We start from the raw sequence: 24474 nt of genomic DNA, 5'->3' as shown, positions 1-24474 counted from the left end.
GTTGCTGGCACATAATACGCACTCAATAAGTATTTGCTATGTGAATAATTAAAAGAATATCTTACATAATTGGCGTTTCATCTTTTTCTACAAAGACATTTTAATAAGAAATCAAAAGATAAAAGTATTGTGTCTCCAAAGATTATCCATAATAATCATCATCAATAAGAATCAGAATAGATAAATTCAGAGTATTAGCATTATCACCACAGAGTATTTCAGGAAATACAGTTGAGATTTATCACAAGATAAATCCTACCTGCAATAGTAATACGAAGTGTTTCCTTGCAAAATCCTGATTCTGTAGTCCACAGCATCCCAAGCATAAAACAGCCAGGTTTCTTACAACAGGATGAATACTTATTATTCCAGGAAGAATCTAAAATGAATCAGAAATTTTCCATATGATTTCATAGATCTACTTCATTTCCCTATTGTCTATTACCTCAAAGGTGTTATTTTTCACTTTTAAAGAAAAGGTAAGTATTAAATTGCTAAAACAGAACAATATAGCCAGAGTGACCTTCCTGAAATAGGGTCTGACCATGATACCTCCCCTCCACCTGCTAAAAGGGACTCAATGGTTTCCCAATGCACACAGAACAAGATAAAACTCCTTAACATGATATATACTATTCCCTATTGTGTAGTTTCTTTCCCAATCTTCTTATACCATGCTACCTCTTGCTCAGTTTGTTCAACTAGCCTGACTTGGATTCAATGCTATCCAACAGAAATATAATAGAAGTCACAAATGGGAACCACATATGTCATGTTAAATTTTCTAGTAGCCACCACATTGAAGTAAAAAAAAAAAAAAAAAAAAGTGAAACTAGTCTTAATATATTTAACTCAATATAACCAAAACATTGTATCTGTAGTATTTAATCAACATAAATACTATTAACAAGATAAGTTACCTTCTGTTCTTTGTACTAGTCTTTGAAACCCAACATGGTTTTTTCTTTTCTTTTTTTTTTGAGACAGAGTCTCACGCTGTCACCCAGGCTGGAGTGCAGTGGCGCAATCTCGGCTCACTGCAACCTCAGCCTCCTAAGCTTAAGTGATCCTCCCACCTCAGCCTCCCAAGTAGCTGACAGCACAGGCCCGAGTCACCACCCTTGGCTAATTTTTCTATTTTTTTGTAGAGATGGGGTTTCACCATGTTGCCCAGGCTGGTCTCAAACTCCTGAGCTCAAGCCATCCCGCCTTGGCCTCCCAATGTACTAGGATTACAGGTGTGAGCCACCACGCCCAACCCCCAACATGTTTTTAATCCTTACAGCATATCTCATTTTGGTCTAGTTTTTAAAAGCCATGTGTGGCTGACAGCTACCATATTAAACAATCTTCTCTCACTTTTTCATATAATGTCTACTCAAATATCAGACCAGGGTCACCTTCCATGAATAGTTCAAATCCTGCTATTATAAGTTCACATACGGCCATATAGCTCTTCTTCATAGCAAGCACTAATAGCACAAAGTTTCACTTATTTCTTTACTTAATCGATGCTCCTCTCACTTGACCAGATCAACGTGGGCAATCTATATCTATTTTGTATACCATGTACCATCCCAGCACTTAGTATGTAATAGATGTTCAGTAAATATTTGCTCAATGAATAATTTGTATTTTCCCAATGAATAATTAAATCTTTTATTTAAAACACAGTAACTTCATAAAAATATAACTTTTATCCAAACATCGTTTATATTCCTCTACTAATCTCTTTCAATCTTTAACCAGATTTTTATACATTTAAAATCATTATGATCAGTCAGTTTTGTGTTTATTCTTCACATAACACTGTATATCCTTTCCCACATATATACAGTCTTCGTATTTACTACTTCAATTTTGTAGGACCAGACATAAAATGCCCAAGCACAAATTAAGCATCACTTTTCACTAAAGATAACTGCTTTTCCAAAAATAAAGCTAAATTCTAATGGTTGAGTACAAAACAGTATTTCTCCAGAAGCTCTAAACTATTAAAATTGGTTTTCTTTACTACATTCAGGAACTCATGACAACCCAAGGAATTAGACTTCAGATTACATTCATTGGCTATTTCTCACTAATACCAAGTAAATACAGTTTTGAGAGACTTCTGTAAGAACCTGGCTACATACAGAATTTGCTTTGAATGAGTAGTACTATCAAAAACAACAACAACAACAAAACAGTGCACTAATACTGTAGCCATTAGCCTCATGTGGCTACTGAACACCTCAAATGTGACTAGTCCAGTTTAAGATGTGCTATAAGACTTAGTATGCAAAACAGAATGTAAAACATTGCAACAGTTTTAATAGTGAGTAAATAATGAAATGATTAATATTTTGGATATATTGGACATATCCAAATAATACAGTTGGATATATTCAATATACTAAAATTATCCTCTTTTTTTTTTTTAAACAGTGGCTTTAAAAAAAAAAGCCACTTTTTTTAATGTAGCTACTAAAAAATGTAAAGTTACATATGGTTTGCACTATATTCCTTATCAGAAAGTAATGTTCTAGAGTCTTACAGTACTTGTGTCCCTATGGGAATTACCTACAAAGGGTTATTTTAAAAGCCCTTTAAATATAATAAATAAATTCCTTTCCCAGGGCATAAAATGTGATTGTCTCAGTCTCATTACATAGCACAATTCCAGTACTTAAATATTCCTGGTATGTTTCAGTATCTCCTCTCTTACTATTCAAAAAATGAAGATATTCTGTATCTCTTTCCAGTATAAAATCATTTTTAAAAATATTTAAAAGACTGTAATTTATATATCAGGTCCTTTACAGACATCTTATTTAATCCTCACAATATGAAGTAGCTGCTATATATATATATTTTATCATTTATACTTATCAGATATTTAAGACAGTAATCTTTTCATTATTTTGATTTCTAAAGAACATATCACTTACAAAATAAGAAAGGAGTGGACTAAAATAAAGCCCAAGAGGCCATCAACATACCAAAGATTCGATGATTCCATTCATGGTTGCACTTAAGCCTGTTGAAATGGACATCTGCTTCAACAGTTCATAGCATAAAATAAGACATTTCTGCAATGTTTCAGCATCATTCTAAAATGAAGACAAAATATTCAGCATTAGTAATATCTTCTCCCCATCCTTTAAATGTTTGCTTTCTCAGGGCTTTGTGTAGGGCATACTGTCACTCTATATAGACTCTGTAGGTGATCTTACAGCTATCACACAGATAGTAAATGGTAGAGGCAGGATTTTAAAATTGGCAACTTCAGCCAGGCGCAGCGACTCACGCCTGTAATCCTAGCACTTTGGGGGGCCAAGGCAGGTAAATCACTTGAGGTCAGGAATTTAGGACCAGCCTGGTCAACATGGCAAAACTTCATCTCTACTAAAAACACAAAAATTAGTGTGGTGGTGCACACCTGTGGTCCCAGCTACTTGGGAGGCCGAGGCACGAGAATGGCTTGAACACGGGAGGCGGAGGTTGCAGTGAGCTGAGATCATGCCACTGCACTCCAGCCTGGGCAACGGAGGGAGACGTTGTCTCAAAAAAAAAAAAAAAAGTCTAATCTTCATCTTGCCTAATTATCACCTCAAAAAAAAAAAAACCTGACAACCTCGTTTATCATCTATGAGCTAGCCCAGCTATTTTCTAAGTTTCAGATTCATATATATAACTGCTAAAAGACATTTCCTCTTGGATGTTCCACAGTTTCCTCAAACTCAACATGTCCAAAAGGGAATTCATCATTACACAAATCTCTCCTCTTCCTTGTTCTCTATCTTCATACTGTCATCACCATCTACCCAGTTGTCTAAACCAAAAGACCTAAGATACATTCCTGACTCCCTTTTCTCCGTTACTAATTTCTAAATACCTCTCAAGTTCATCACTGCTTTCCAAATCCACTGTCATCTTGTTCAGACTACCATCATCTGTAAGTCTCCCGACCCTACTGTAAGTCTCCCAACTATTATGCCTGTCTAAGCTTTTACTACTCTCCAATCCATTTCCTAAACAACAGTGATCTGAGACATAAGACTTACCTAACCACTTAAAATACTAGTGGTTCACCACAATCCTTAGAATACAAAATTTTTAATATTGCTTACGCAAAGTCTTACATGACCTAGCCCTTAATTTTTCCCCAGATTTTTCTCCTGCTTCTCCCCATCAATTCTCTAGTCACATGGACCTGAAGTTTTAAAACATAACAGGCATTCTTTAACTTCTGGACCATCACAGATGTTGCTCCATCTGTCTACAACATTCCTTCCATAATTCATTGAGGAGAGACAGCACAGAGTGAGTTAAAAGCACAAGTCTAGAGCCACTTCTTGGGTTTAAATCCTGCCTCCACCATTTACTATCTGTGTGATTTTGGGCAAGTTACTTGCCCTTTGTAAAATGAAGATAATAACAGTACCAACCTCATAGGCCTATAGGAAGAAAAGAATGAATTCACATTTGTGAAGTAATTAATGCTGTGACTACCACAGAAAAAGTATCCTCTGACTGTTAGATTATATTGTTATTTTTATTCTAATCTCAGGATAAAACATGTCTTCCTCTGGGGAAGCCAACAATACTCTACCAGCACTAGAAACCTCTCCATAAAACCTCTATACTTCCCTGACCATAGCATTTATTATGCTCTGTTGTAGTTGCATTTTAACAGATTTGTAGCCCTCGAACAGGACAAATAGACACATAAATGGTCAAAGCAAGTCAAGTTAAACAGATGATATTAACCATGATAGACTACTTTTGCTAATTTTATAATTTTGACCTAAAGTTTGTCATTTTTCAGATGATATTTTCAGTTTTTGCTTTAAATTTGCTTTCCAAATTTAATAGCCTATAATGGCCCACAGACTTCGTCAAATAAAAGAAGCCACCAGCTATCAAAATAAAATTCAGGCATACTCTCTGGGAAGGTGGGTGTTGGAGTTGGGATGTCTATGGCTAAAGAGATCAGAAACATAACTCATGAAACTCTCCTATATAAAAGAGTCTCCTATTTAGCATTCTTTTTATGAGAATAATCAGCACATCCCAAAAGTACAACAATAAATGATGTTCACTACAAAAGACAAGATCCCAAAAGAAATTAAAGTTAATATCAAATATTAATTGATACCTATCTTATGTTTACATATTTATCATTTGTTGTAAGACAGAATGGTATCGACACCATTAACAAAAAATTTCTTTCAGAAGGAAAGACATACTCCATTTAAGAGACTACTTTAACAAACTAATTTTTTAAAAAAGGAACTACTGAAAAGCAAGCTTTAAATGTTACTAGACATATTTCAGTATTTCATTAAAAATAACAAAGCTGCATAGCTTTTTCTAAAAACACAAAAGTAATTTAGCTTTAAAAAAATGCACGTTACCATAGAAATTATTTTGCTAGCAATAAAAAAGAAAGGTCATGGATCCTCCACAAATAAGAGGAAAATGGATGTATTTTCCTTTTTTAAACCATTCAAGACAAAAAACAGAAAACTCAGATGTGAACCACTGGAAAGCTAGCTTCCCTGGTAAGAAAGACTTCGGATTCTAGAGATTAGCATGACAAGGAAGCAAATAAAGTCCTACCTCCAATAATTAAAGTTAATTAAGGCCTTTCAAAGTCCAAAAATAGAAACAGCGAAAAACTTTTTTCATTTTAATTTATGTCACTGTTATAAAGTGCTCAAAGTAAATATATTTTGGCAATTCTAGAAGTTAGAGAAAATAAGATTTAGTTGAGATGATTAATAACACCTGAGATTTAGTATGAAAAAGTTACCTGTACCTTCTCTATGTGGACTTCTTTAATTTCAAGTTGCTCTGTCTCTTTCAAAAGGTTTATTCTGGCATCTTCTAATGCTTTTATTTCTTCTTTTAATTCTGATGCCCGATTAAAATCCTGTAAGGTAATGCAATTTTCCAAAGCTTCTTTGGCTTCGATAAGCTTAACTTTTATTTCAGCCATCTAAGGGAAGATATAAATTGTTTCAACACTGAACAAAAACTGTTAATATGAACATCTGTAGCAACTCAGGAGTATTATTTAATATCTCAACTGCCCAGAATTTAATGAGTCAGGCATATGCAAACTCGTAGTTTTCCTGACACAGAGATCTGCATATCTCTGAGACTGACATATGTGGTAACATTTTAAATATTCTTATAGTTTAACAATTAAACAATAATTTGATTATGTGAGAAACATTTCAGAACTGCACAGCAAGAGGAAAGAATAGACTTGCCCAGCTACATTACACTCAAGCACTTCTTTCATTTAAAAGAGACTTACCTTGAGTTCTTTCTTTCTTACATCAGCTGGATCGTTATTAACACCAACAGTAACAATGGGCGCCCGAATCTCTGAGATAATTTCTGTAACCTGTAAGTTCAGAGTACATGCTTTAATATATGTTTGATATATCAGCAAACAGTATCAAAATTCTATATAAAACTCCAAGTAGTATCCACCATATATTGAATAATGGAGCAAAAACATACAGGTAGAAATAGCACACATTCTGTTTGCTAGACAATTTTAGAAAAAAACAAAACAAAACAATACATCTGACTACAAAATGAAATTATTTGAATGGAAGGGAAATAGGCACACAGACAGTGAAAGTAAATTATCCCTCATATAATGTTTGAAAAACAGAAATACGAATTATGGTGCTTAAGATGAGACACTTAAATTCTCTGCCTAAAATCCTCAACCCTTCTCTTGTTCAGCTCTGTAGGAGTTAAACACAGAAAAATGGAATATCCTTTTATTCTTCCTTTGGGTAGACAACGCATAAATAATAATAGCATAAGGAAGGACTTTCCTTTCAGAACCACTTGTATATTGGAATTGGCTGATCAGGAAAAGGCTGCCTCCCAAATGAAAGTATTTAAGCAGATGCTGAATAACAACTAAGTATGTTGTAGAAGGGGTGTATATATAAGGAGAGGACGGAAGAGATGATCTGTGAATTAACCTGCAACTGAAATTACGTGATTTTTATGAAATAAATGATACAGATCTGTCTTTTTTGGCTATGCCAGAAAAAAATAACACTGAAATAGTATTATAGTAAACAATTATTTCTGTATTTATCAAGCAATACAGAACAATACCTTTATGAACAATACCTCATTGAAAAATGAAAGGTAGATTTCATTGCTATTCTTATTTGCAGACAAGTAAAACAGCAGAATAACTTGTCCAAAGCCACAAAGCCAGAAAGTGTCAGATGAGATTCTAAACCCTAGTATGTACAATTTGAGTAAGCTCTCAAAAACACTAGCACCCAGTGCCTCATGGACAAAACCATATCCCCACTTGTAACTTCCTACCAAACCTGCTCCATTTCAAACTGATTCAACAATAACAGATACACTAAGAGGAAGAAGGTGACATTTTTCAAATATTCTGTGTATGTAAGAGATAGATAATGGTTTTAAGAAATTTTAAAACTCATTAAAGAGACGAACCTAAAACAAAAGAGACAAAACAAAAAGCTCTAAACAGAAAATAAGACAGTATTCAATGTCATTGACCAAAACCTCTTTATCAACAATGAGGAAAATTACTTACAATTTGTGTTCTCTTATTATCATCTATAATGATGTGGAGTAGTCTTTCAACAAGAAAAGAAACCAGGGATATTGGGATTGTGGGTAAAATAAGAATCTCCTGTAAAACAGCCAGCAGTTTTTTTCTGCAGTCAAAAAGAACTAATTTAAATATCATTATGACAAAACATGTTTTATCTCTAACATTCACCTTCTCTGCAAACTTAATTACATTTGCCTCAGTTCTTTCACTTAGGTTTATCGCTATAATAGGTACAAAAATCTGTATGTACAGACTTTAGGTCAAATATTCTTATTCCACACAAAAAAAATTTTTATAAAACACCCTATGATTTTTAATAAATCAACATCATAAAATGACAAAATACCAGAAATGATTAAACCTTTTAGAAAATGCTACTAGCCTTAATAAATCTAAACAGAAACTTTTAACCAGAAACTGCAATTTCATTGATTTATTCTGAGGAAATTGAACTAGAAATATAAATGTATGTGTATATATGGAAATATGTAGAAGGGAAAAGAAAACTTTTTATACCACTTTAGAGAGCTAGGGTAAATATGTTTAGTTATATTGTAAAAGGACTATATTTCAATATAAGAAATTAGAAGGGCAAATTAGAATGAGTGTTAACATTTAGACATACCTTCCTCCTTCTTCACTGGTATCCAAAGACTTAATAATTAGAATCAATTGTTGACCTATGAATTCTTTTGTCATCAAATTTCCAATATAGGAAAAATCACCTCTGTGTTCTTCATTAACAACTGGAATGCTCTGGATGTAACTAAAACAAGCAGAATTAATAAAGTAGAATCTTTTAAGAAACATCAAACAAGAGTTGATTCCCACCATTAGGTCAGAAAAGGGCCATTTTCAGGTCATATTCGTCTAAATACATATCTATGCCATGTAATTTGGTCTACAAACTCAATTCTATGCCACTGTCATTAACTTTTGCAAACAAACTTATTGATGAATCAAAAGAATTTGAAAATGTATTTTCAATAATGACTCAAATTTTCTATGGGAAATTTTCAAAAGGTACATATTTATGTCTAACTGATAACTAATTATTTCAATGTCACTAGCATTCTCCCAATTACAGATGGTCCCCAATTACAGGTGGCCCAACTTACAATTTTTCAACTTTAGGATGAGTTTATCTGAGAATTAAACTCATTTGACTTATGACACAGCCCCACTTTAAGTCAAGAAGCATCTATCAAGTTCTGAATCCCTTACCCAAAAATCCAATTAGTCATAAAGATCTAATCTTCAGCCGGGCACAGTGGCTCACACCTGTAATCCCAACACTTTGGGAGGCCGAGGCAGGTGCACCACAAGGTCAGGAGTTCGAGACCAGCCTGGCCAAGATGGTGAAACCCTGTCTCTACTAAAAGTACAAAAAAATTAGCCAGGCACGGTGGCTACTGTAATCCCAGCTACTCAGGAGGCTGAGGCAGAAGCATTGCTTGAATCCAGGAGGCGGAGGTTGCAGTGAGCCGAGATCGCACCACTGCACTCTAGCCTGGGTGACAGAGAAAAACTCCATCTCAAAAAAAAAAAAAAAAAGATTTAATCTTCATCATGCCTAATTATCATTCTTTTATTTTTAAAAATTGTAACAATAGTTACACAAGTAATCCATGAATACAATTATCTTTTTTGAAAAAAATCAGAAAAATAGAAACAATTTCACAAATTTTTATTATTCTTTCTTAGAAACCCTACTAATCTCTGTATACACCACCACCATCAGCTACCTTTTATTTTAACTTTTTATTCTTACTACAGACATCACCACCCAAACTAAAGCCCTTTATAATCCTCACCAAGAAGGCTGTATATTCAGTAGCCTCTGCTTTTTGTGTGGAATAAAAAAAGCTACTTAAAAGCAGAATTAAGAATTGAAGCTTAGACAGCGAAGTGCCTTTAAGATGGAAGTGACATGAAAAACAATCCTGATCAAAAATGTCATTTAAAAAATGTCGCCGGGCACAGTGGCTCACACCTGTAATCCCAACACTTCGGGGGGTTGAGGCGGGAGGATCACTTGACATCAGGAGTTCAAGAAGAGCCTAACCAACATGGTAAAACCCCATCTCTACTAAAAATATAAAAACCAGCCAAATGTGGTGGCAGGCAACTATAATCCCAGCTACTCAGGAGGCTGAGGCAGGAGAATTGCTTGAACCTGGGAGGCAGAGGCTGCAGTAAGCCAAGATCACGCTACTGCACTCCAGCCTGGGCAACAAAGCAAGACTACGTCTCTTAAAAAAAAAAAAAAAAAAAAAAGGGGGGGGGACAAAAACCAAGTTACAGAGATTGTGGTATAATGTATAATGAGTATACTCTCATGTATTACAAACTGATGACCAAGAGTAAATAAAAGCTCATAAATTTCTGGCCACAAGATTAGGACTTTTAAGACATCAGCCACCCTTTGGGTTCTAGTAGGAAACTAAGGAAAACTACACTACCGATAACTATCAAAATCAACCAATCAGTAGAGTTACTCTTTTCTGACAGGCTAAAAGAAAATCTTCATTTATACTCATCTTTGTATCTCTCCCCACTTCTCCAGCCCAGCTTTAGCAAAATGCATAGCATCTTGACTTTTTTTTTTAAGTGAATTGAAACAATTGTTTAATTAATAGATTAAAAATCCTCAACTGCATAAATACAACTTAAAACTGACCCACCAATTTTAGTTACCATGAAATCCTAACCATTTATAAAGACATTTATTATAATGAAGAGACCACTCAAGAAAGTATTTTAAAGTCTAAGAATTTATATTTAAGATGGCTTTCAACAAATTTTATTGTTGTCCCTTTTACTTACTCTAATTTGATAATCCTCATTTCCTCGTTTGCTCTTTAAGTGAGCACCTTGGTTAACCAAAATTGTTTCACATCAGAGTTCTTAGTCATTGAATCTACTGCCTAAAATATACAGTATGCCTGAAAACATATTCCTGAGATTATCAGGAAACAATTTTTCAATTTAATTTTGTTTCTGAACTCAAGTATACTAATCCCATCTAGTCATGTTCCTCCAAAAAGACAGTCATTCTATTTTTTAGGTATTCTTTCAACAATCACTAAAATAAATTTCTGAAAGTTTTCTTCTTTTTTTTGTTTTTTTTGAGACGGAGTCTTGCTCTGTTGCCCAGGCTGGAGTGCAGTGGCGCGATCTCGGCTCATTGCAAGCTCCACCTCCCAGGTTCACGCTATTCTCCTACCTCAGCCTCCCGAGTAGCAGGGACTACAGGCGCCTGCCACCACGCCCAGCTAATTTTTTTGTATTTTTAGTAGAGACGGGGTTTCACTGTGTTGGCTAGGATGGTCTCGATCTCCTGACCTCGTGATCCACCGGCCTCAGCCTCCTAAAGTGCTGGGATTACAGGCATGAGCCACCGCACCCAGCCGAAAATTTTCCTCTTTAAAAGTGAAGAAAATAAGTCGAAGAGGTTGAAGTTACTTATTTCAAAACTAAGACAGAGTGACAAAGGAAATGTTAATCCCTGACCTTTCAGAAGGGAGGAATCAAGCTTTTTACAAGTCACCTTCTGATGCTGTCCTTGAGGAAAACTCCTCCCCCTTTATGCCATTTAAATATTTAACATTTCCTCATATTTTCTTATATTTTCACTACCTTCTATAAACATCTTTTATATTTATATATATTATTAAACTTTGCCACAAACTCATTCCTTTTGGAAACATTTCAACATGGCCCAAACAGCATTATAATGAATTCTTTACTTAAATGTCAAAGTCTGAAATAATTAACATTAAAATGCTCATTAGATTCACACAGGTTCTTCATGATGTTAACATGGGCTTGAGCTATAGTTTCCCTATTGGCTCACATTTGAGATACTTATCCTAGATTTAGGATTTTTGAGGGGAAATTTAGAGGCATGCACAGCTTTGCTGCCTAACTTTTATGTGAGATCATTTTAAACAAAAGCAGAGAACTGTTACTTCATACAGATAATTCAGGTCCATAATTCATATTATATGGAAGCTTTTTTAAAAAAATACATCAGGCTGGGCGCTGTGGCTCACGCCTGTAATCCCAGCACTTTGGGAGGCCAAGGCAGGCAGATCACGAGGTCAAGAGATTGAGACCATCCTGGCCAACATGGTGAAACCCCATCTCTACTAAAAATACAAAAATTAGCTGGGCCTGGTGGCGCGTGCCTGTAGTCCCAGCTACTCAGGAGGCTGAGGCAAGAGAATCGCTTGAACCCGGGAGGCGGAGGATGCAGTGAGCCGAGATTGCACTATTGCACTCCAGCCTGGCGACAGAGCAAGACTCCGTCTCAAAAAAAAAAAAATAAACCATAAAGTTGAAGTTAAAAACCTATATACCAATATCTATCAAAATATACATATATTATCCTTTGGTGTAGCAACTTATTTCTTGGAATTAACCCCCCAAAATCCCAAAGGTACCCAAAAATGTAAAGGAAATTTAACATACTTTTGCTTTTATCAGTGAAAAATGGAAACATCCTAAATGTCCATCAACAGAGGAATTAAATGTTACCACCATACTACGGAATGATATGCTGTTAAGACTGTAACAGTATCTATTACATTATATATGCACCAATATATAATGATCTCAGGTATCAGTTGAAAAAAAAAGTATATACAGTGTTATATTTTTAAAGAAACCTGTACTCAAAAAATGTATATAAATGCAGAGAAAGAGGTTTGAATATACACCCTATATTGTTTAGTTGCTAATTCTAAGGGTTGCTAGAATGTACACTTAGTTGCTAATCAATGGGATTGAGGAAGTAGGAAATAAAAGAGGGAATTCCACATTTTTATTCCTTATACTTCTGTATTTGAATTTTGACAAGAATGCATTCATGTTTTTCTTGTATAATTTTAAAGTGAAATAAAGTAATCCAAATAATTTCTTAAGAGGTATAATTATGGTAATCCAAATTGTTTTTTAAAAAGGCATATTTTGAAAAAACTTTAAAACATGAAGCTAGATAGTAAGTTTTTAATAAATAAAACTGGCCACAAAGATCCACTCTGTGAATTGGAAAACAATGTTCCATCAATGTGCATCAAATCCAGCCTATTACCTGTTATATAGCTTGCAAGCTAAGACTATTTTAAATTTTTAACTGATCATTTTTTAAAATTTCTTATTTTGTTAACACATGAATATTAAAGTTCAACTATTTAGTGGCCATAAAAGTCAATAAAAGTTTTATTGAAAAACAGTTACTTACATTGTCTTTGGCTGCTTTTACAATACCATGGCAGAGTTGAGTCATTGTGACAGACGGTATGGCCCACAGGACCCTAAGATATTTATTATCTGACACTTAACAGAAAATGTGCCAACCAATTTCAGAAATAATATATCATCATCATCAACTTTATGCAGAAATGGTCATAATCATATCTTAACAGTTTTGAAGAAATGATCCTAAACATAGTGACTTGCTCTTTCAGTATACAGACCAGCACAAGATATTCAAAAAGACTCGATGTATATAACTATCCCTACATGTACAAAAAAAGGATTTTTAACATATTCACAATCAAACATGACTTTGAGGAAAGGGACTGGGAGATTGACACATGCAGCAACACAATCACTCTCCAAACTAAAAGAAAAAAAATTTACCTCAATAAATAGTCTGCATATACTACAGGCTCTGGCAAAATCTGCTCTAAAAATTCTTCACCTTCATCTCCTTTTGATTTCAAATATTCACAAAGGGCACACCAGTACAAAGCAATTTCAGGAGTTAATGTTTCCACTGGAATCAATTTCCTTCATTTAAAAGAAAGAGTGTGAGAGAAAGCATGATCTTTTTATCATTAAGAATTGAAGAGTACAAAAATGAGAATAATAAGATTTGCTTTAAAACCACTACACTATCCTTTTAATTAGAGTCATTAATGTATCCACACAAAAAGGAATGAAGAAACTTAGAACAAAAAAGAACCAAATAAGCAAACATATACTAGGGGTGCATGTTGCTGGATTTTCTCATGGTAGGCTAATTCAAAAATCAAAGTAAGAAACTGAAGGGGGGAAAAGCATAGCTAAAGTAGATAGTCTATGATAAAGTTACGAGTTCTTACACCAGGAGGGGAAAAAGGAAGGATAAAAAGATATTCATCAGACTAAAAGAAAACAAAAGAGAGTTAAGATTAAAGGTATTAATATAATCTTAAGCTATGGGGAGGAAAAAAACCAAATTAATTGCACAAGTTAATCAGTATTACATTTCAAAGAATGAATCCTTTATGTACCTGCCATCATTGTTTTTACAGAGTCCCACCAGTTCACTGAGAGGAGTTATTGAAAACAAGGCATTGAGAACAGAGACTGCCACTTCAGAAGAATTTTCTACATCCAACCGATGGAGCAACTCTAAGATATTTCCTTCAGAGAACCGTAACCAGCCTTGAAGAAGATGCTTCTGCATAGCTTGTTTCACAGCATCTATTGAGTCATTTGAAACATAGGTGAACAAAGGCTCCCTCTAGCTTCCATCTCTTGTATTTTGTCTGTTTTAATTAACAAAGTCAGTATTTACAATAGAAATAGTAGAGGTTAAGAGGCACAACTAAGCATGTATATATATATTTTTTGAGACAGAGTCTCGCTCTGTCACCAGGCTGGAGTGCAGTGGCACGATCTTGGTTCACTGCAACCTCCACCTACCAGATTCAAGCGATTCTCCTGCCTCAGCCTCCCGAGTAGCTGGGACTACAGGCATGCGCCACCACGCCCAGCTAATTTTTGTTTCACCATGTTGGCCAGGATGGTCTCAATCTCTTGACCTCGTGATCCGCCTGCCTCGGCCTCCAAAAGTGCTGAGATTACAGGTGTGAGCCATAGCACCCAGCCAACTAAGCATATTAAAGGTTAAAAAAAAGAAGTACCGTGATACTGCAAAAGTCACTGTAATGGTCACTTACTAATAAAAATGGAAAAGGTTCAGCACCAAATACCACAGCCTACAAAAATATCTTTACATTCCTTCTCCCCTGGGTTCAATGGGCTTCAAGTGTTAGCCCAGAATATGTAATAGCTATTATCTCACTTGTTATCTGATTTCATCTATTACACGATTGCTATTTGCAGTAGTGAACTATACAAGAACACGTCACTGAACAAACCTTAGTCTTAGCTTTTAAGGTCATCCTAGTAATTAGTCCTCTGACAATGTTTTCAAACTCAAGTCGGTTTTCTCACTACAGCGCAATAGAGCCATCTTGGCCTTCTCATGAGAGTTAAAAACTTCAAAAAATATCATTCCTATAAGCAGATTCTCTCAGGCTCCCCAACCCCTGGGCCACGGACTAGTACCAGTCTGTGGCCTGTTAGGAACCGGGCCGCACAGGAGGAGGTAAGCCGTGGTCTAACGAGCATTACCACCTGAGCTCTTCCTACTGTCAGATCAGCAGATGCATTAGATTCTCTCAGGCGCAGGAACTCTATTGTGAACTGTGCACATGAGGTATCCAGGTTGCACGCTCCTTATGAGAATCTAAGTAATGCCTGATGATCTGAGGTGGAACAGTTTCATCTGGAAACCATCCAGCCCGCCCTCTGTGGAAAAACTGTCTTCCATGAAATCGATCCTTGGTGTCAAAAATGTTGGGGAACTCTAACAGAAAAAAAAAAATAGGAAAATTATACTGGTCTGACCATTCCTATTTGTTGTTTCTGACACATAGAACACATTCATACCAAAGTATACACATAAGGAACAGCATTTTTTTTTAAGTCAGAGAGAGAGGGCAAATAGATCTTTTCCTACTTCTGACATGAATTAGCTCTACAGACTTAAGTATTGTTTCTCCATCTGTAAAATACAGAAAGGGTGAAAGAAATAAGCTCTGCTCCTTCAAAATACCAAGATCTTGGCCAGATGCGGTGGCTCACACCTGTAATCCCAACACTTTGGGAGGCTGAAGCAGGTGCATCACTTGAGGTCAGGAGTTCGAGACCAGTCTGGCCAACATGGTGAAACCCCGTCTCTATAAAAATATAAAAATTAACCAGACATGGTGATGTTCACCTGTAATCCCAGCTGCTCAGGAGGCTGAGGCAGGAGAATCGCTTGAAACTAGAAGGCAGAGGTTGCAGTGAGCCAAGATTGCACCACAGCACTCCAGTCTGGGTGATAGAGTGAGACTCCGTCTCAAAAAAAAAAAAAAGTATATATATATATATATATATATATATATATATATATATATCTCAAAATCTTTAGCCCTGTGTTTTCTATATAATACATCAAGATAAATTTCACCAGGTTCATGGGACTGGCAGGCTTACTTGACCTGATTTGACACTCGTTTCTTAAACCTTGTTAAGTCTGACCTCAAAATCTACTAAAGTTTTGTATATATAAAGTTGTTTATCTTACCTGATCTGTCATTAAGACCTTGTTGAAGGAGCATTACTCTCTGAGCAATGGACATAGCTCTCATATGAACCTTTTCAGCTAAAACCTTAAAAATAATTTATAAAGATGGTCATTAACCTCAACACAATTTATAGATTTCATAAGAATATCACCATCTTAGAAAATTACCCAGAATCTCCAAAAGAAATTAATACCTGGTAACACACTTAATACAGTAAGATTCTACCTAAATTACCTGTGTTCTCCATAAAACCTCAATTGAAGAAATTATTACATGCCAAGTGTTTTTCAAAGGCACTTTAAGAAAATGGCTCCTTGTCCTTTAAGAATATGCCAACACAAGACATTGAACTTATTTACCTGATAAGCCAGCTTTCTGACAGCCTCTTTCACATCCTTGGTGCGCCCTACAATTTTTGGCAAAGTCTTTGCTGATGGTGCAATACATGATAACACTGCCCGTCTAACTTCTGGATTTGAATCATTTTCAATCAAAGTAGCATATGCTAAAAATAAAGCAATACATTTTAGTACTGATGAAATTATTTATTTAACTAGTCATAAAATAACACACATTTTGATATTTTAAAATGCCTTTAATATGATAAAGATAGGCTGGGCACGATGGCTACTGCCTATAACCAGCACTTTGGGAGGCCAAGGTAGGTGGAGAGCTTGAAGCCAAGAGTTCAAGACCAGCCTGAGCAATATAGCAAGACCCCTGTCTCTACAAAATAATTTTAAAATAAAAAATTAGCTAGGCATGGTAGTGGCGCTTCCAGTTACTTAGGAGGCTGAGGTGGAAGGATCACTTAAGCCCAGGAGTTTGAGGCCACACCTCTGCAATCCAGCCCAAGTGAGAACCCATCTGTAATAGAAAGTAATGTCATTTTTTAGTCTCACATATTTTAGTTGAAGTTTTTTTCCCACCAACTTCCTTCTTTTTCTTTTTTTTGGAGACAAGGTCTCACTATGTCGCCCAGGTTGGAGCCAAAGTGCTGAGATTACAGGCCTGAGTCACTGCTGCGCAGGCCACCCACTTCCCTTCTAAAGACACAAGGGGGAATTAGTCAACGGACTGGCTCTTAGGCCAAAAGTGAAAACAAATAGCCCTAAAAGTCACAGAAAATTCATCATTAAGATTATGTCTGTGCTACTCCTCAATATTTAAGAGAAAGCTTAATATAGCAGACAGTTTATTTTAAACTGATATGGCTTTATAAGGGCCCATTATTTTGGTTTTTAATGAGACCTAAAAGGAAATATTTTTTGGTTTTATTCATTGAAACAAACCCGTTTCTTATATTTAAATATATTTATCTGTACTTCTCACATCTTTCCTACCTCAATTATTAAGTACAGGTTGACTATCAAATACCTATGTTTTACACAATATTATTATGGGTATCTTTTAACACCAAAAAAAATACCAACTACTATAGTGATAAATATACCAGTGATTACAAAACTGGTAACAGGGACAAAAAGGACAGAAGAGTGCCTAAAACATACCTAGGCATATATGGAAAAATGAAATACAACTACCTTTATGACCCCATAGGTAAGAAAAAATTCCTTAAAAAAAGAGATTAAAAAATACGAATCATAATGGCAGAGATTTATATTTTTGACATAAGAATTTCTGTTCAAAAAAAGATACCCCAAAGGGAGTGAAACAATGATACCCCAATGAGCCACCTAAAACAGGAAGAGATCTACAATTCATATAACCCAAGGATTTCTTTTCAAAATATATAAAGAATGCAAATGAATTTTTTAAAATAGTATTTTAAATTAAAAATCCAATGAAAAAATGGGCAAAACACAGTAACAGGTATTATATAGAAATATAATTGGCTGCTAAATATATACATACAGCATGATTTACACAAAATGACAGGAAAACATTAAGATAGACATATGTGATTTATGCAAAAAAATTTTTTTTAATTTAAGCAAGAGACTAATTAACCCCAAACTGAGGATTTAATAGTTACTTCTGAGGGACAGGGATGCAACTGGGATAGGATGCAAGTACTGACTTTTTTTTTAAGCTGGGTGGTTGCTACTTAGGTTTTTTTTTTTTTAATCTGAATCATATATTAATTACCTATACTCTTCAAATGTATAGACCATAATAAAAAATTTCAAATACTGAGAATTTAACAAAATCAACAAATCTGAAAAAAGATTTAGGAAACTACACACACCATTAACCACTGGGCATTCATCATCCTTGGGATCCTGAAGTCGTGAAAGCGCCAGAACTGCCTGTATTCTCACATTTGGAATCTTATCTTTCAATCTAATAAGCATGGCTTTATTAATTTTATCAAACACATCATCATCAATCTGAGCATTTTCTGGCATACTTCCCAAAAGCTTGTTTATGAGCTGGCACACTCTAAATCTCACTGCATTGCTGTTTGCTTCATGAGACTAAAACAGAAACAAATCAAAATTTATTCATAGTCACATACCACTCCCAAATAATCAATATTATCTGAACTCTATACATTCGGAATGCAAGAAGTTACAACAACAATTCATTTCCTGAAGAGAACCTATAGTGCTACCTTGGTCCATATGTATAGCAAATATATATTTTATACAGTCTCAAAATAAACAGTCTGAAAGAAGTCTTTGCTAAGTTACATAGTCCTCTTTGTAGAGGCTTCTAAAATACAGAACTCATTTAAAATAAACAAAGGAGAACTGGTTTAAAGAGGTCATTAAAAATTTAATGCTGGAGTTAAAGTCCACTTTTTAATCATAATGATAATTCTAATATTTCCTATGAAAGGTAGACTCATTCAGGTTTTTTCAATCACTAGATATTTCATTGTCAAAAACATACAAACTCCCACGACTCTTTTAAAGTGGCAAAATTTTCTAAAATCCCTCCCCAAAGCTATCATTTTCATAGTACCTTTAAGAGAAAAGTAAACAAATAATTTAAAAGGCCACCATCTTCCTCTTCCTCATCATCTTCCATATCTGATTGGTGAAATGAGGTAACAAACTTTGCTGCAAATTCTATTACCCTCTCCACAGCTGGTTCACGTTTATAGACCACCATAACATATTTAAGGTAATGAATGAACTCCTCATGAAAAACTGTCTTATCATCCATCTGAAAGACAAAAGAAACCCTTCATAAACTGCACCGATAAAAATCCTTTATCCCCAACATCACCCTAAGACTGATGAAAGCACTAGCCATAATAATGCAGACAAATTAAAATCTTTATTTAGTAAACTCTTAATTATCCAAACCAGCCAAAGGGCAATCAATTTGCATGAATTTCTCTCCAGGCTATAATGGGAGTACACAAGCTTGACTTTTGACAGTGAAAAGATTCCTTTGATATATTTTTTTCAATATCTTTGATTCTCAATAAGCCTTTTAGTACCAGTACGTTACAAATACGCTTCTTCAACAACCCAAAATCAATACTGGCTTTTATATTTCTCATATTCAGGCCTTCCTATCACCAGCAGTTTCTTTATGAGATAACTTGCACATCCTATCTCATATCCTCAAAGCCCTGTGATGTTTACTCACAATTTTTCTTGGACCTCAAGATAATTCATCTTCCCCAAATTAATTGTTCTATTCTTCTCAAGGTTCCACTCAAAACAAACAAATAGTATGTACATAAATAAGAATGGCCAGGCCCTAAAGAATAATTTCGTATTTGGTGATTGGATTCAACGTAACCGTAGGACAAGGGTAGAATCATTTGATGTTCGGCGGGGAGCGATGACCCCAGGGGCAACGACCACTGAACCCCCGCATTCAGGATCCACTCTGCGGTTCAATATTTGATGTCTGATCGCCTCGGTGGTCGTAAATGTTTCTCTCCACGTTCACGATCGGACTAAGGAATAACGGTCCACGCCGCCCAGAAGCTGGGGGTGTCGGCTCAGAAAAGCCAAGGCGGGGCCCGTGTGAACGACGCCCAGGCTTCGGAGGCTTTCTGGCCTGGGCCCAGGCGACCTCGGGTAAGTCCCTGACTTCTCCGAACCTCAGATCCCTATGAAGTGAGTCGCGAAGGTGAACAAGGCTGGAGTCACGGTGCGCCGAGCCCGAGGGCCACGGAGGGCCCCTGAGGGAGGGTGGGCCGGGGCGGGCGAGAGGCGGCGGCCGGGGCCGGGCGCGCTTACCGTGCGGTAGGTGCGGCTCAGCGCCACCACCAGCTTCGCCTGGTTCTGGTGCGGCTGCTGCGCCAGCCGAAAGGCCTCCTTAATCGACAGCAGCCTCCTTTCCGCTCCCATGGCTCTGGAACCCTGCCGGGACGAGTCCTGCCCGCGCTCGGCTACAGCCTGCCAGCCCGCCAACCCAGAGGCAGCGCTCTCCGCGGAGTCTTCTATGACAGCCCCAGGGAGTATTTACCGCTCGAACGTTCAAATAATTCCCGCGAGAGGGGGAAATCCCGCGAGACTGCCGTAAGCGCTTTGGGAGGAGAGAGCGGGAAGCGATGGGTCCACCCACCTCGCACCCCGCGCTTTGGGCGCATGCGTCTAGGATCAACCTTGTCCAGCGGTTTTCACGGAGGGAAGTGGCGTTTCTAAGGGGGAGGGGCCTTGACTCGGCCGGAAGTAGCGTCGGCGCGGGAGCTGAGCGGAGTGGCCTTGCCACCGGAGGGGAAGGGCTGCTGGCGTTAGGCCTGGCTGGGTCGTGCGGCTGAGCGTGAGGCTAGAAAGAAAAAGCGATCCTCCAAGAGTGAGAACGGGAGATCTGCCGAGTATAACAACCTCCCTTGTGGCCGAAGGGCGGGGGATCCCCACACGAGGGCTCCGCTTCGAGAGACGGCGACAAAGGAAAGTTCGTAGCGCGTTCGGGAGGCCCGGCCCCCTCTGAGAAGGGAGACGACGCTGCTGGGTCCGCTGAGCGGGGCGACCCGAGGTTAGTGGAGACGGATGCTGTCTTTTGAAGGCCTTAGTCCCTGCCCTGGTAAAGCCGACTGCGAGGTTCCTCAGGGCGTGCAGGCAGCCCGGGGATCGCTGCGAAGGGGGGTGCGGGCTAACTTAGCTGCGCCGTTTCTAGATGTGCAGCTGTGGAGGCCCTGTTTACAAGTGTGCGTAAGGACAGTGTATTAAGGGAGAACTCAAGAGAATGGAAAGGTCTTTCGGGTAGTGGTTAAAATAAAGAAGAGTAGGAACTAGGTTTTTAAATTTTAAATGAAATTATATCAGACAGAACTTCTGTTGGATCTCAGGATGCACCATCCAAAAATAGGACTGTAGGAGACCAAAATATGCCATCCTACAATATACTTCTAGGGTATATTTTGAGCTGGTATTCCGATAAAATGCAGACACAGGAGTCGCTCTGAAAATCTGTCCTGTTGTAAAAGAAATTGACATCTACAGAGGAAATATACATCAGTAAAGGATCTGTATCAGAAAGAGGGCAGCTCTGCGATAATTTTTGTTACCTGGGAGATCTTATCTGCATACCAAGACAACTTTTATTCACCGTATATTTCCTCCCCTCACCTTTCCACAACTTTGTGGCCACCATCCCCCAGAAAGCCGCAAGCCCCCATTTCTTGAGTAGCGTAGGATGCTGTATAATCTTCAATCATCTGACCATGGTGGGACTCCTCTGCGTATGTAATTAAGTACGGGTTTTTTTTCTTGTTAATGTCTATGTCAGGTTAATTTGTAACCCAGCCAAAGAACCTAGGAGGATGGAGGGAAGCCGTTTTCCCCTCTCCTACACCTCAGTAACCTACTGCCAGCTGAAGAAATAGAACATTCCTAAAGCCACCTGTACATCTTTCTCCTTTTGAATTACCTGCCCTCCGAAGAAGTAATGGATTTTCTGAATTTACTGTTAACTTTTACCATGCAGATTTTTATATCTTAATGACATATTTTCATATATTAACGACATGAATAAATCCCTGAATGAGGATATTGTACTATTTTGCATGTTTTAACCGTTAAATGAATAATTATATGTGCATCTGGCTTTTTTCAATCAATATTGCTGTGCTTCATATTGATATGTTAATAATAGTAACTTGCACTTAATTAACCTTTATTATGTGCCAGACACCATGCTAAGCACTTTACTTCGTTTACTGCTCACAAACCCTGTAGGATAACTTTGATCTTCTTTTAAGATGAGGAAACTACGGCACAGACAGGTTGCTATAGTACTCCATTGTATTAATATGCCATACCTTATCCATTCTCCTGCTTAATTCCTCAAACTTTGTAGATATTCAGCTGCTAGTTAAGAATGTGGTAACATTTGTGTTGCCTATAATTTTGCTTTGTGACGTTTCTAATATATATTTTTTTATTTTTATTTTGAGACAGTCTTGCTCTGTCGCCCAGGCTGGAGTGCAATGGCGCGATCTCGGCTCACTGCAACCTCTGCCTCCCGGGTTCAAGCGATTCTCCCGCCTCAGTCTCCCAAGTAGCTGGGTTACAGGCATGCACCACCACACCTGGCTAATCTTTTGTATTTTTAATAGAGACGGGGTTTCGCCATGTTGGCCAGGCTGGTCTCGAACTCCTGACCTCAGGTGATCCACCCGCCTTTGCCTCCCAAAATGTTGGGATTACAGGCGTGAGCCACCGCGCCCGGCTAGTATTTCTTTACTATATTCTATTTGGCTGTCTCACCAACAGAGACATCACACCATTTTGTCAGTTACAGAAGAATGAGACATCTGGCCGCCAGAGGTCAGCCTAACTATATTTTGGTTAGGTTTTTTTGTTTTTTTTTGTTTTTGTTTTTTAATGGTTAAAGCCATGGGGGTATTGGTTCAGTATTTTTTGATATTATAATCTGAAAATATTTTTTAAAAGGTGCTAGATTAAATTTAAACAACATACTGTACTGCCTTAAAGCTTACATTTTTCCTGACTTTTGTACTGTGAAACAGAACAAAAACAATTATGGGAAAGTAAGAGCCTTTTTAAAAATTTTCTGAGTAACATAATAACTGAAGTATAGCCAATTAGTAATCTCACAGGTGCAATCTGGTTGAAGTGAAAATAGTAAAAATATTAGAGGACAGCACAATTAAAAGCCAACAGCTTCTCCTGTCTCAGTTAATAAAGACTTATGGTCCACGACAAAGAATGAATACTCTTTTTCAGATTGAACAAGGTAATAGTACTGTAATCTAAACTTAGAAGTATTACATTGTTTCTTCTTAAAGTTATAAGCAGTTTCCTTTATATTGCTGTAGTAGCATCATATATGTTGATCCTGCCTTTAAAAAATTATCTCATTTGTCTTTGTCTAACATTACCAAATCACCAAGATATAACTTGGAACTGTTCTCTCCCTGGAGTAAAATAGAACATGCTTGTGGTAGTTACTTACTGCAGGCCTTTGCCATTCTCTGATTCTTTTATTTACTGAGCCACTCATATATGCCAGACACTGTGCTAGGAGTGTGTGAAAGCCAGAGAAATACTCATTAGAGGAAAATTGCTGACCTAAAGCCATACCATATGACCTTATTAGCACAACTCAGTGTATTCGATAATGAAAATGTTCACTGACTTTGATTTTGGAAATCCCCCCTACAGAGTAGCATAAACGAGACATTGATATTGTTTCTTTTCTCATTTAAAGCTATGCCTTTAAAGGCCACCCATGTTGCTGTATATACTTGGAATGTGTTTCCACATTTTACCAGTCCGCTTCTCCAGCGATAGGAACCTAGAATGCTTCTAATTCCTGTCATCACAGATGTAGCTTCAGGGTATATCTTCATACATGTTGTTCATACGGGAATTTCTTTGCTATCTATGCCCAAAAGTAGGATTGCTAGATCATGAGATGTGCAAATAGTTTGCCTAAGTAGTGCTGCCGGACTGTTCTTCGGAACAGTTACTCCACTCTGCAATCCCACCAGCAGTGCCAGTTCCAAAAAAGAACTCACTGACACTTGGCGTTATCCAGCTTTCTTATTCTACCAAACTGATAGCATAATGTGATCATATTGTTCATGCCTTGGGATTTTCTCTTCTATAATTTGTATATCTTTGTCCATTGCTCATTTCTTTATTGAAGTTGCTTTCTTAAAAATTGATTTAACTTTGTCCTTGGTATCTTTAGTTCAGTCCAGAAATGATTAATTGTGATGTGATTAAATTCATTTTTCGGTCTGGTGCTTTATGCTTTTTTGTTTAAGAAGTCTTTCCCTGGCCTCATTTCACAAAGATATTCTGTATTATATTTAACTAACTACATAGTTTTACCATCCCCATTTAGGTCTTTAATCCATCATGAATCCTCCCTTATACATGTCATTATATGTATATGTATTAAATGGTTTTACTTTTCATTTTTTTCTTAACCTTGTTCTTAATTTTTTCTTAATTCTTATTCCAATACAGTTTTACTTTTTTTCATATAATGAGCCAGTTGTACCAATAATATGTACTAAACATATCCACTCACCCTTAGTTTATG

General features: G+C 36.9%; 1 protein-coding gene across 1 annotated transcript in view; it reads right to left on the bottom strand.

The window, feature by feature from the left end:
- NCAPG (non-SMC condensin I complex subunit G) overlaps positions 1–20563 on the bottom strand; it is a 45360-nt gene extending 24797 nt beyond the window's left edge. Inside the window, exons 1-13 of the mRNA XM_008952160.5 lie at positions 20193–20563; positions 18955–19158; positions 18236–18464; positions 16386–16531; positions 16026–16110; positions 13897–14089; positions 13262–13411; positions 8241–8381; positions 7595–7718; positions 6308–6397; positions 5804–5983; positions 2982–3092; positions 260–379 (exon numbers count right to left, since the gene is read on the bottom strand). Coding sequence (XP_008950408.2) covers positions 260–379; positions 2982–3092; positions 5804–5983; positions 6308–6397; positions 7595–7718; positions 8241–8381; positions 13262–13411; positions 13897–14089; positions 16026–16110; positions 16386–16531; positions 18236–18464; positions 18955–19158; positions 20193–20303 — 1884 coding nt within the window. The 5' untranslated portion in view covers positions 20304–20563. The remainder of the gene's footprint in view (positions 1–259; positions 380–2981; positions 3093–5803; positions 5984–6307; positions 6398–7594; positions 7719–8240; positions 8382–13261; positions 13412–13896; positions 14090–16025; positions 16111–16385; positions 16532–18235; positions 18465–18954; positions 19159–20192) is intronic.
- Positions 20564–24474: the final 3911 nt, after the last annotated feature.

This window comes from Pan paniscus, chromosome 3 (genome assembly GCF_029289425.2).
Source record: "Pan paniscus chromosome 3, NHGRI_mPanPan1-v2.0_pri, whole genome shotgun sequence".
Lineage (NCBI taxonomy): Eukaryota > Metazoa > Chordata > Mammalia > Primates > Hominidae > Pan > Pan paniscus.
This window is presented reverse-complemented; position numbering and strand designations above follow the sequence as displayed.